The sequence below is a fragment of the Drosophila santomea genome, chromosome 2R (genome assembly GCF_016746245.2).
Source record: "Drosophila santomea strain STO CAGO 1482 chromosome 2R, Prin_Dsan_1.1, whole genome shotgun sequence".
Taxonomy (NCBI): Eukaryota; Metazoa; Arthropoda; class Insecta; order Diptera; family Drosophilidae; genus Drosophila; species Drosophila santomea.
Window position 1 is genome coordinate 22,624,736 of NC_053017.2, and position 12,677 is coordinate 22,637,412.

The 12,677-nt window shown below is 42.8% G+C and overlaps 1 protein-coding gene and 1 long non-coding RNA gene across 6 annotated transcripts; both read left to right on the plus strand.

The window, feature by feature from the left end:
- The first annotated feature begins 7,998 nt into the window (after positions 1-7,998).
- LOC120446548 lies at positions 7,999-8,934 on the plus strand. Of its 3 annotated transcripts, XR_005615861.1 has the most exons (5): positions 7,999-8,179; positions 8,239-8,335; positions 8,402-8,443; positions 8,507-8,704; positions 8,760-8,934. XR_005615861.1 is itself a non-coding variant. In XM_039627564.1 (4 exons), exons 1-4 carry the CDS (start codon positions 8,027-8,029, stop codon positions 8,596-8,598), a joined length of 384 nt encoding a protein of 127 aa, XP_039483498.1. In that variant the 5' UTR covers positions 7,999-8,026; the 3' UTR covers positions 8,599-8,934. The 3 variants fall into 3 exon arrangements, 2 of the variants coding, with proteins under 2 accessions (XP_039483498.1, XP_039483499.1); XM_039627564.1 differs by having other exon boundaries at positions 8,507-8,934; XM_039627565.1 differs by having other exon boundaries at positions 7,999-8,165; positions 8,507-8,934.
- Positions 8,935-10,018: 1,084 nt separating this feature from the next.
- On the plus strand, positions 10,019-11,362 carry LOC120446549. 3 transcript variants are annotated; one of them, XR_005615864.2, is made up of 6 exons: positions 10,019-10,104; positions 10,178-10,376; positions 10,430-10,629; positions 10,685-10,887; positions 10,942-11,138; positions 11,194-11,362. It is a non-coding gene; the product is annotated as an uncharacterized LOC120446549 (long non-coding RNA). The 3 variants fall into 3 exon arrangements; XR_005615863.2 differs by having other exon boundaries at positions 10,685-11,138; XR_005615865.1 differs by having other exon boundaries at positions 10,685-11,134.
- Positions 11,363-12,677: the final 1,315 nt, after the last annotated feature.

A 12,677-nucleotide genomic window follows, 5' to 3' on the forward strand; every position in this document is an offset into this window, starting at 1 on the left:
ACTGGCGCCACTACACTCTACTGCGTAGGAAAGAAAGAAAAGGAAAGGAGACGACATATCGGGAAACCGAATTGCTACACAAGAAGCGCAGATTGAGCGACTTTTTGAGATGTTTCTATTGGCACCACTTGTATAAGCTGTTCTGTATAGTAGCGCCAGTGCGGATAGCGGTATTAAACAACACACAACTGCTTTACCAACACACCACACTGCCGCCACTATACTCAACAGCTTTAACAACACTGGCGCCACTACACTCTACTGCGTAGGAAAGAAAGAAAAGGAAAGGAGACGACATATCGGGAAACCGAATTGCTACACAAGAAGCGCAGATTGAGCGACTTTTTGAGATGTTTCTATTGGCACCACTTGTATAAGCTGTTCTGTATAGTAGCGCCAGTGCGGATAGCGGTATTAAACAACACACAACTGCTTTACCAACACACCACACTGCCGCCACTATACTCAACAGCTTTAACAACACTGGCGCCACTACACTCTACTGCGTAGGAAAGAAAGAAAAGGAAAGGAGACGACATATCGGGAAACCGAATTGCTACACAAGAAGCGCAGATTGAGCGACTTTTTGAGATGTTTCTATTTGACGTTTCTGGTGAAAGTACGGAGACAGAATGATTTATTTCTGCCCCGCATCCACGCATTTATTTGCCTGTGATTACACAGAGTGCAATATCTAGGTACAATTATTTTCGTTTTTGAGTTTGTACATTTGTGGGGATGAGTGTGAGGGTTGGACAGGTGTGGTAAGTATACATGTCTTGGTATTTTCTTACTTATAAACATTGCGTGGATGGTAACATTAACATATGGTTTTTAGTTTGTTTACATTTTGGTTTGTTTACATTTTGAAGTTCCAATTTACATTATTCAATTTAATTAAGTATAATATTAGTTTTATTTCTTTTTTCAGATGCCCCCGCCAGAGGGACGGAAGCATCGAACCTCGGGAGTCATTGCCGGTGGGGAATGGGAGTTTCTTTGTCCCAGTTTTTTTTGCAGCCGCAGGCTGCGCGCGAAATTCGAAATTTCGAGTTGGGCCAGCATTTCTGGTAAGTAGTATTCATGGTGGAATTTTTGCCGGCTGTCAAATGTGGTACTTTTTACCACTACAGCGGCCGTTATTTTGCGTTTGAGTTTTCATTTTAGTTACAGCAGTTTCACCAGTCGTCAGATTTTTATTTTCGTGTGAAAATCCCGCGCCGCCGTCAATTTAGATTTCTTTGGGTCCGCTGGCAACATTTGGCGATGGAGTCTGCTTTTTTTTGGGCAGAGAAAACATCGCTTTCGTGGAGTTTGTTGTTGCCAGCAGCACCGCGTCTGCCAGATAAATTGCAGGAGGCCGCCAACCCGCCCATGGGTCTCATCGCCAGCCGTCAAAAGGTCCAAAGCGCAGTGGATTCCCGCGCCGCCGTCTTGTTCCAAGGTCCAGGGAGTTGCTGCATTTCAGCTGGAGTTCTTCAATGCGCAGTGGATTCCCGCGCCGCCGTCTTATTCCAGGGTCAGGGAAGTTGCTGCATTTCAGCTGGAGTTCAACAGGGTAACGGCGAGAAAGTCGTCATTTGTTTGGAGTCACCAGGGTCGTCGCTTCTGTGGGTCATCTCGCCAGGGAAAAGGAAGCATCTTATGGTCGCCGGGCCAAGATGCTTTGCTTTGGGCCGTCGCTCGTAAAAGTCCATGGAATTGGATGCAGAAAATTGGATTAGATAAGTATATCTATGTGTTTAGTTTTGTTTTGTCTGATTTTAGTTTTTGTCTTTTCTTTTTCAGGTCCAGATTGTCCAGGATTTTTCAGATTTGTCCGGTGGGATTTGGGAAGGGAGACATTGCCATGGTTTTATGATAATCATCGTTTGGGAGGTTCGTATATGTCAGTAGGTTTGTTTATACATTTAGTTTTCTGATGTAGTTAATTTATTTTGTTCTTTTTCAGGGATTTTGTCTGTATACCGTTGCTGCCCGGAAAAAGTCGAATTTAAGGGTCACGATATTGACCTCTTGCCGGGTCGGCAGCGCCGCTCCCAGGATACAGGAGGACGAGGGGGCATTCCAACATGGAAACGGCATTAAAACATTTTACGTTTTTTAATGTTTTAGGTGCAAAAAATAATCATTTTCCTTGCGCCGAGTCGGGAAGTAGTAAGTTGCGTAGTTTACGCTTTTATTAATTTATTTTGTACTTTTTCAGGGATATTTTAGTATACTGTTGCTACCAGGAAAAAGTCGAATTTGAGGGTCACGATTTTGACCTTTTGCCGGGTCAGCAGCGCCGCACTTAGGACTCGGAAGGACGAGGGGGCATCCCAGTATGGAAACGGCATCAAAACATTATACGTTTTTTTTATGTTTTGGATGCAAAATCGTCGTTTTCCATTTCACCGGGTCGGGAAATGGTAAGTTGCGTAGCTTTGTGTTTTTATAAATTTGTTTTATAAATTGTTTTGTAATTTTTCAGGGACTTTGTCTGTACACCGTTGCTGCCAGAAAATGTCAAATTCAAGGGTCGCGAAATTGACCCTTTGTCAGGCCAGCAGCGCCGCACCTAGAGTTCAGAAGGACAAAGGGGCACCCCGATGTGGAGACGGCATCTAAACATTATAGGTTTTTAATGTTTTAGGTGCCAAAAACTTCATTTTCCGTTGCGCCTAGTAGGGAAGTAGTAGGTTGCGTAGTTTTATGCTTTTATTAATTTGTTATTCTTTTTCAGGGACATTGTCAGTATAATCAACGCTACCAGGAAAAATTCGAATTTAAGGGTCGCGATTTTGACCTTTTGCCGGGTCGGCAGCGCCGCGCCAAGGGTCAATAAAATCGAGGGAACTTCTTGACATAGGGACGGCATCAAAACATTGTGAATTTTTATATATATTATTATATAGTACTCTGTTTTATGTTTTGATTAAATTATTTCAATCTTTAACAAAGATTTTGTCATTATTGCATTTCTGAGGGAAAAAAAAGTCAAATTCAGGGGTTACGATTTCGACCTTTTGCCGGGTCGGCAGCACCACGCCTAGGGTCTGTAAAAACGTGGGGGAATCCCAATAAGGAGACTGCGTCAAAACATTGTATGTTTTTTGTGTTCTAAATGCCAAAAAGTTAGTTTTTCAATTACGCCAAGTTGGGTCGTCCTTTGCAGTCCAGTATGGCTTTCGTAGGGATTTCAGCTGTTGTTTCAGGACATTGTTTCTGGGCATTTCAAAGGATCTGCAGCAAAAAGTTCAGAAAAGTGACGTTTTGCATACGCTGCTGCAATGAGTCGACTTAAATTCATCATGTTTATGCCGCGCGTTGATCCTTCTCCTGTCCATCTACTTCCAGATTCATCTGTGCGGGTCCTAGTGGGTGGCATCCTTCACGTCTTCTTCGTAGGGGTCAGCAGGAATACATTGTCAAGAGATTTTTTAGTCCGGATTGCTTGCTGGTGAGTGTCGTTTTAATATTTTATATAATATTATATATAGTTATTTCCTTGTTTACAGGTTGTCAAGAGGGAGATTTGGCGAGTTTCTGCCACTAGGACATAGTTGCTAAAAACGCCGTCGGAGTCTTTTTCTTTTCAGTCTTTTAATAGTTTTGTTTTAAATACAGTTACATCGACGTTTCCATGTCAGGGTCATTTTGTCTTCCTTGTATAATTAAAGCCATTAAAATATCAATTTTCTTTTCCAAATTGTCGACTCTATTTGCTAGTTTAATGACTGGGTCGTCGGGGTGACTATTTTTCGGAAGAGTGTTGGTATTTTGGGGTGAGGGCGTTGTCTCCTTCACAATCCTTGGCTTCAGGTTTGCCATAGCAGCTCTACTCGTTGTCGGGGGGCTGTCATGATTTCCCTGTTTGCGCTCCATTTTTTTTTCTACATTTTTCTGTTCCTTATGCACATTTTGATCATTTCGAAGCCTGTTCTGGAATTTTTCCAGATGTCTTTGCGCTGGGTTTCTAGTCATGTTTGGGGCCTTGACCTTGGCCCTGCCATTTGTGGAGGACTTGTTTGCATTCCGGCGCCATTTATTTAGGCGTTTTTGGATTGCAGCTTCATGTGAGGAAAAGTGTGGTAGATTTGGTCTACTATCCTTCACATTTTGCCGGAACGGGTTCATTGCAGACTTCCTGGCGGCTTCCTTTCGGGCTTCGGCCATTTCGGTACTATAAGGTAGTCGGGGGGTCTTGTTGAAAAGGGGGGGGGGCTGCCGTTCGTTATTGTTGCTTTTTGCGTCCATTATTGTCCTAATTTTGTGAAAATCTATTCTATTAACTGCTAATTTTTGCTTCTCTGCCTTATAGGCAGGGCACCCCTTATATGCGCTGATGTGGTTTCCTTGGCAGTTTGAACAGGTGGCGGGGGTTGATCTTGGCTTAGTGCACTCACTAGACCAATGCTGGCCAGCGCACTTCATGCACCTTGGGGGCTTCATACATGTGTTCCTAGCATGCCTGAAGCCCTGGCACCTGAAACACTGGACCGGTTCCCTCGTCCTGTTTTTCCTTTCTATTTCCACTTTTTGTCCGCCAAGCTGTTTGATGGAGAGGATCCGAAGGTGGCTTCCGTCCACGGCCGAGACAATTTCTATCTCATGCATCCGCATCGGGCCACCAGTTGCAGGATTTGTCATGTTCCTTGTGAACTTAGTCTGGAGGCCGAGCTTCTGCAGCTCGCTAGTGATCCACGAGCAAGGGGTAGAGGGGTGCAGGTGACGAATAACAACTCTGAAACCCCTTTCAGATTTATTCTGGTTTGAATAGAATGGGATGCCACTTTTAGCTAGTATGTCTTTAATTGTTCTATGTGCAGTCAAGTCTTTCGCCTGAATAGTTACACCGTTTCCTATAGACGTTTTTGTTGTAAAACTGTCTACCCCTGCTGAGTAATTTAGTTTTTCCAGTAGTGGCACAATTTCCCTAACGTTTTCTATATGAATAGGGGGGGCCCTGCGGCTCTGTGGCACTATTTGCCACGGGGGCAGTTCGGTAGCCGAATTTTTAGGGGGAGGGGGGGCAATTTCAGTTTGCGCCGGTGCGCTGCGTGCAGAGGCCTTTTCACTCTCGACTGGGTGGCGGGGGGCTTTTATTTCCTCGACAATACTTTTGGCCGCCTTACTTTTAAAGATGGGGGTGGCTAGGGGGGGGAAAGGGTTTGGGGTCGCAAAATTGGTGGGCACACATGCTTTTTTATTGGGCGTTTTATAGCTAAAGCTACCCATGTCCATGTTGGTATTTGGGCGCTTGCCCGGGGTTTTCGTAATTGGTGCCGGATCAGAGGATGCCACAATTCCTGGACCGGTTCCGGCCACCACTTCCGAAAAACTCATAGGCGGTGCGTTCGTGCTATTGGGGGGTGAATTAAAAAGGTCCCGCTTGGCTGCAGGCCGGTTGAGGGTTCTGGATGCAGATGTGTTACCCATAGAGTGAGTAGTGGTGACTTTGGAATTTAAATTAGCCTGAACCGGGGAACACAAAGAAGCGCCTTTCAGTTGGGGGGAGATGCTTTGCTTTTTTGTAGTTTCCGCGAGAATGGTGGGTTTCTTTTTTAAGCTTAGTTTGGAAATGTCAGGTTTAGGATATAAGTTTTGGAAAAAAGTATTGCGAGTTATAAATTTATGTTGTGTTTCACCTTGGTTGTGGTCCCTGCTATTGTCATATATATTGGCTAGTTTATGTAGTGTGTCAGCATTTGCAAGCGCGGGACTTTTTGAGCGGCTGTTTGTGCTTATGTTAATAACCTTGCTTGTGTGTGTAGGTGAGAGAGAGTGAGGGGAAATGCTTTTAGAGCCAATTTTTGTAGATGTGCTGAGGTTTCTCTCCATGCTGTTGTCTTCATGTGTGGGGAAAGGGAAATTTCTAAGAGCGCCGCTCTTTTTGTCATCCGTATTGGTATTAGTAATTTCAGCTGCATTAGTGTTGTGAGCTGTTGTCAATTTTTTCCCCCTATTTGTATGTGTGATAGAAAGAGGGGAAACCACTGGCCCATTTGAGACGCTACTTTTGGCGCCAGCTGTTTCTTTATTAGTATTAGTAAGGAAGAGCGGGTCTTTTTGGGCATTTTTGTTTTCTCTATTCTCTTTCCCCTTATATGTAAGTGAATTTATAATTTTTATAGCAGCCTCGGAAGGGTTTTTTAGACTGTTAATTGCAGATTTGGAAGGCGATTTTTTCATGTTTATTATACTGATATTAAACTGAGAGTTGTTAGAATTATGGGACATGGGCGAGATTTCCAGGTAGAAAGGGGTATTTTGACTTTCTGGGCTCGAGAAAAGAGAGAGCGCCTCGTCATTTGAAGAATCGTCAGAGAGTATTACATGGGCCATAATATCTGCTGACTATATGTAAAGGAACGATACTTTTTGTGGTATAAATACCCTGACTTTGGTTTTGGCGGGTCCTTTGGTACAATTCCTTTTCTTTGCTAGTCCTTCTTTGCCTCTTTTTTGCGTTCTTCCTTCTTTGCGACGTTAGTGTTCTTCTTTATGGCTCTTCTTTCTGGTTCCTCTTTATAGCTCCTCTTTATGGTTCTTCTTTATGGCTCCTCTTCTTTAATAAAATCTGCAGCTCGCTGAGTTTGTCGATTTGTCTCAAAGTATTTCACCGAAAAAACCGAATTTATATGCTTTTTAATATGTTTATTTTAATGGTTTATTTTAATTGTTTGTCGTATTGTTTCTGTATAAATTTTGCGGCCGGGAATTTTTTGTCTTTTCACTTGTGGAGATTTTCACTTAAATGTCCCGTTTATTTTTCGTTTGCTTTGTACTTTCGATTGTATTTTAAATTGTAATTGTTATAAACAATTTTAGGCAATTTAAAATATTTTTTATTAACTTTGCTATTTGAGCTTTGCTTTTGTCTTTTCACTTGTGGAGATTTTCACTTAACTGTCCCGTTTATTTTTCGTTTGCTTTGTACTTTCGATTGTATTTTAAATTGTAATTGTTATAAACAATTTTAGGCAATTTAAAATATTTTTTATTAACTTTTTTTTTTTTTTGACGTTTCTGGTGAAAGTACGGAGACAGAATGATTTATTTCTGCCCCGCATCCACGCATTTATTTGCCTGTGATTACACAGAGTGCAATATCTAGGTACAATTATTTTCGTTTTTGAATTTGTACATTTGTGGGGATGAGTGTGAGGGTTGGACAGGTGTGGTAAGTATACATGGTTTGGTATTTTCTTACTTATAAACATTGCGTGGATGGTAACATTAACATATGGTTTTTGTTTGTTTACATTTTAAAGGTTTAGGAAATTTGCATTTGTCAATTAATTTAAGTTTTAAAATTTTGTTTTGTTTCTATTTTCAGATGCCCCCGCCAGAAGGACGGAAGCATCGAGCCTCAGGAGTCATTGCCGGTGGGGAAAGGGAGTTGTTTGTCCCAGTTATTTGGAGCCGCAGATATTTGGAGCCGCGGGCTGCGCGCCAATTTTAAAAAGAGTTGGGCCAGCGTTTCTGGTATGTATTCATGGTGTAAATTTAAGCCGGCTGTCGAATGTGGTACTTTTTACCACCACAGCGGCCGTTATTTTGCGTTTGAGTATTCATTTTTGTTACAGCAATTTCACCAGTCGTCAGTGTTTTTATTTTCGTGTTTAGATCCCGCGCCGCCGTCAGTTTAGATTTTAATTTGCAGGAGGCTGCCAACCCGCCCATGGGTCTCATCGCCAGCCTTCAAATGGACCAAATCGCAGTGGATTCCCGCGCCGCCGTCTTATTCCGAGGTCCAGGGAGTTGCTGCATTTCAGCTGGAGTTCTTCGGTGCGTAGTGGATTCCCGCGTCGCCGTCTTATTCGAGGGTCCAGGGAGTTGCTGCACTTCAGTTGGAGTTCATCGTGTGTCGGCGAGAGCGTCGTCATTGCTTTGGAGTCACCAGGGTCATCGCTTCTGTGGGTCGTCTCGCCAGGGAAAGGAGGCATCTTGTGGACGCCGGGCCAAGATGCTTTGCTTTGGGCCGACGCTCGTAAGTGTCCATGGAATTGGATGCAGAAAATTGGATTAGATAAGTATATCTATGTGTTTAGTTTTGTTTTGTCTGATTTTAGTTTTGTCTTTTCTTTTGCAGGTCCAATTCGTCCAGGATTTTTCATTTTTGTCCGGTGGGATTTGGGAAGGAATGCATTGCCTTGAATTTATAAAGAGCATCGTCGGAGGTTCGTGTTTGTCAGTGAGTTTGTAAATGCATTTAGTTTTCTGTTGTTGTTAGTTTATTTTGCTCTTTTTCAGGGATATTGTCAGTATGCCGTTGCTACCAAGAAAAGGTGGAATTTAAGGGTCAAGATTTTGACCTTTTGCCGGGTCAACAGCGCCGCACTTGGAATTCGTAAGGACGAGAGGGCTTCCCAACTTGGAAACGGCATCAAAACATTTTAGTTATTTAATGTTTTAGGTGCCGAAATCGTCGTTTTTCATTTCGCCGAGTCGGGAAATGGTAAGTTGCGTGATTTTATGTTTTTATAAATTTGTTTTTTTAATTTGTTTTATGATTTTACAGGGATTTTGTCTGTATGCCGTTGCTGCCAGAAAAAAGTCGATTTCAAGGGTCGCGAAATTGACCTTTTGCCGGGTCAGCAGCGGCGCACCTAGGGTCAAGAAGGACGAGGGTGCACCCCAACATGGAGACGGCATCCAAACATTATAGGATTTTTATATTTTAGATGACAAAAGCTTCGTTTTTCGTTGCGCCTAGTAGGGAAGTAGTAGGTTGCGTAGTTTTATGCTTTTATTAATATGTTTTTCTTTTTCAGGGATATTGTCAGTGTTATCGTTGCTACCAGAAAAAGTCGAAATTCAAGGGTAACGATTTTGACCTTTTGCCGGGTCGGCAGCGCCGCACCAAGGGTCAATAAAATCGAGTGGCTTCCTGGAAAAGGGACGGCATCAAAACATTGTGGATTTTTATATATATTATTATATAGTGCTCTGTTTTATGTTTTGATTTTTTTTTTGACGTTTCTGGTGAAAGTACGGAGACAGAATGATTTATTTCTGCCCCGCATCCACGCATTTATTTGCCTGTGATTACACAGAGTGCAATATCTAGGTACAATTATTTTCGTTTTTGAATTTGTACATTTGTGGGGATGAGTGTGGGGGTTGGACAGGTGTGGTAAGTATACATGGTTTGGTATTTTCTTACTTATAAACATTGCGTGGATGGTAACATTAACATATGGTTTTTGTTTGTTTACATTTTAAAGGTTTAGGAAATTTGCATTTGTCAATTAATTTAAGTTTTAAGATTTGTATTGTTTCTATTTTCAGATGCCCCCGCCAGAAGGACGGAAGCATCGAGCCTCAGGAGTCTTTGCCGGTGGGGAAAGGGAGTTTTGTCCCAGTTATTTGGAGCCGCAGGCTGCGCGCCAATTTTAAAAAGAGTTGGGCCAGCGTTTCTGGTATGTATTCATGGTGTAAATTTAAGCCGGCTGTCAAATGTGGTACTTTTTACCACCACAGCGGCCGTTATTTTGCGTTTGAGTATTCATTTTTGTTACTGCAATTTCACCAGTCGTCAGTGTTTTTATTTTCGTGTTTAGATCCCGCGCCGCCGTCAATTTAGGTTTTAGTTTGCAGGAGGCTGCCAACCCGCCCATGGGTCTCATCTCCAGCCGTCAAATGGTCCAAAGCGCAGTGGATTCCCGCGCCGCCGTCGTATTCCTAGGTCCAGGGAGTTGCTGCATTTCAGCTGGAGTTCTTCAATGCGTAGTGGATTCCCGCGTCGCCGTTTTATTCCAGGGTCCAGGGAGTTTCTGCACTTCAGCTGGAGTTCATCAATGTGTCGGCGAGAGCGTCGTCATTGCTTTGGAGTCACCAGGGTCGTCGCTTCTGTGGGTCGTCTCGCCAGGGAAAGGAGGCATCTTATGGACGCCGGGCCAAGATGCTTTGCTTTGGGCCGACGCTCGTATATGTCCATGGAATTGGATGTAGAAAATTGGATTAGATAAGTATATCTGTGTGTTTAGTTTTGTTTTGTCTGATTTTAGTTTTTGTCTTTTCTTTTGCAGGTCCAGATTGTCCAGGATTTTAAATTTGTCCGGTGGGATTTAAAAAGAAAAGCGATGCCATGGATTTATAAGAAGCATCGTTGGGGAGGTTCGTATATGTCAGTAGGTTTGTATATACATTTAGTGTTCTGTTGTTGTTAATTAATTATGTACTTTTTCAGGGATATTTTCGTTATACCGCTACTATTATAAAGGTCGAATTTGAGGGTCACAATTTTGACCTTTTGCCGGGCCGGCAGCGCCACACCCAGAATTCAGAAGGGCGAGGGGGCATACCGACTTGGAAACGGCATCAAAACATTATACGTTTTTAATGTTTTAGGTGCCAAAACATCGTTTTCCGTTGCGCTGAGACGGGAGGTAGGAATTTGCATAGTTTACGCTTTTATTAGTTAATTTTGTTCTTTTTTCAGGGATGTTTACAGTATACTGTTGCTGCCAGGAAAAAAGTCGAATTTAGGGGTCATGCTTTTGACCTTTTGCCAGGCCAGCAGCGCCGCGCTTAGGATTCAGAAGGAAGAGGGGGCATCCTAGCATGGAAATGGCATCAAAAAATTATGCGTTTTTAATGTTTTAGTTGTCAAAAACTTCGTTTTTCGATTTCGTCTAGCAGGTGAGTTGTAGATTTCGTCGTTTTATGTTTTTATTAATTTGTTATTATTTTTCAGGGATATTGTCAGTGTTTTCGTTGCTGTCGGAAAAAGGTCGAATTCAAGGGTCATGATTTTGACCTTTTGCCGGGTCGGCAGTGCCTCACCCAGAATTCAGGAGGACGAGGGGGCATTCCAACATGGAAACGGCATCAAAACATTATACGTTTTTAATGTTTTAGGTGCCAATAACATCATTTTTCGTTGCGTCGAGTCGGGAAGTAGTAATTTGCGTGGTTTTACGCTTTTATTAATTTATTTTGTTCTTTTTCAAGGATGTTTTCAGTATACTGTTATTTCCAGGAAAAAAGACGAATCCAAGGGTCACGCTTTTGACCTTTTGCCAGGTCAGCAGCGCCGCGCTTAGGATTCAGAAGGACGAATGGGCATCCCAGCAAGGAAATGGCATCAAAACATTATGCGCTTTTAGTGTTTTAGTTTCCAAAACTTCGTTTTCCGTTGCGTCTAGTAGGTGAGTTGTAGATTTCGTCGTTTTATGCTTTTATTAATTTGTTATTCTTTTTCAGGGATATTATAATTGCTACCGGGAAAAAAGAAAAAAAAAATTTGAATTCAGGGGTCACGATTTTGACCTTTTGCCGGGTCGGCAGCGCCGCACCAAGGGTCAATAAAATCGAGGGTGCTTCTTGACATGGGGACGGCATCAAAACTTTGTGCATTTTTATATATATTTTATATATTACACTGTTATATGTTTTGATTAAATTATTACAATCTTTAACGGAGATTTCGTCAATATTGCATTTCTGAGGGAAAAAAGTCAGTTTTAGCGGTTTCTATTTCGGCCTTTTGCAGGGTCGGCGGCACCATTCCTAGGGTCTGTGAAAACGTGGGGGAATCCCAATAAGGAAACAGCGTCAAAACATTGCATGTTTTTGTGTTCAAGGTGTCAAAAAGTTGGTTTGCCCATTTAGCCAAGTCGGGTCGTCTTTTGTCATCGAGTATGGCTTTCGGAGAGATTGCAGCTGCTGTTTTGGGACATTTCAAAGGAATTGCAGCAAATAATTCAGATAAGTGACGTTGTGCTTTTTTGACGTTTCTGGTGAAAGTACGGAGACAGAATGATTTATTTCTGCCCCGCATCCACGCATTTATTTGCCTGTGATTACACAGAGTGCAATATCTAGGTACAATTATTTTCGTTTTTGAATTTGTACATTTGTGGGGATGAGTGTGGGGGTTGGACAGGTGTGGTAAGTATACATGGTTTGGTATTTTCTTACTTATAAACATTGCGTGGATGGTAACATTAACATATGGTTTTTGTTTGTTTACATTTTTAAGGTTTAGGAAATTTGCATTTGTCAGTTAATTTAAGTTTTAAAATTTGTATTGTTTCTATTTTCAGATGCCCCCGCCAGAAGGACGGAAGCATCGAGCCTCGGGAGTCATTGCCGGTGGGGAAAGGGAGTTGTTTGTCCCAGTTATTTGGAGCCGCAGGCTGCGCGCCAGTTTAAAAAGAGTTGGGCCAGCGTTTCTGGTATGTATTCATGGTGTGAATTTAAGCCGGCTGTCAAATGTGGTACTTTTTACCACCACAGCGGCCGTTATTTTGCGTTTGAGTATTCATTTTTGTTACAGCAATTTCACCAGTCGTCAGTGTTTTTATTTTCGTGTTTAGATCCCGCGCCGCCGTCAATTTAGGTTTAGTTTGCAGGAGGCTGCCAACCCGCCCATGGGTCTCATCTCCAGCCGTCAAATGGTCCAAAGCGCAGTGGATTCCCGCGCCGCCGTCTTATTCCTAGGTCCAGGGAGTTGCTGCATTTCAGCTGGAGTTCTTCAATGCGTAGTGGATTCCCGCGTCGCCGTTTTAATCCAGGGTCCAGGGAGTTGCTGCACATCAGCTGGAGTTCATCAATGTGTCGGCGAGAGCGTCGTCATTGCTTTGGAGTCACCAGGGTCGTCGCTTCTGTGGGTCGTCTCGCCAGGGAAAGGAGGCATCTTATGGACGCCGGGCCAAGATGCTTTGCTTTGGGCCGACGCTCGTAAA

Bases quoted from the DNA above. Each gene is read 5' to 3' on its own strand.
- LOC120446548 (XM_039627564.1), top strand. From the start codon at position 8,027: ATGTGTTTAGTTTTGTTTTGTCTGATTTTAGTTTTGTCTTTTCTTTTG. The intron at 8,180-8,238 runs GTGAGTTTGTAA...GCTCTTTTTCAG, and splicing joins TCGGAGGTTCGTGTTTGTCA to GGATATTGTCAGTATGCCGT. The intron at 8,336-8,401 runs GTAAGGACGAGA...TTAATGTTTTAG, and splicing joins CAGCGCCGCACTTGGAATTC to GTGCCGAAATCGTCGTTTTT.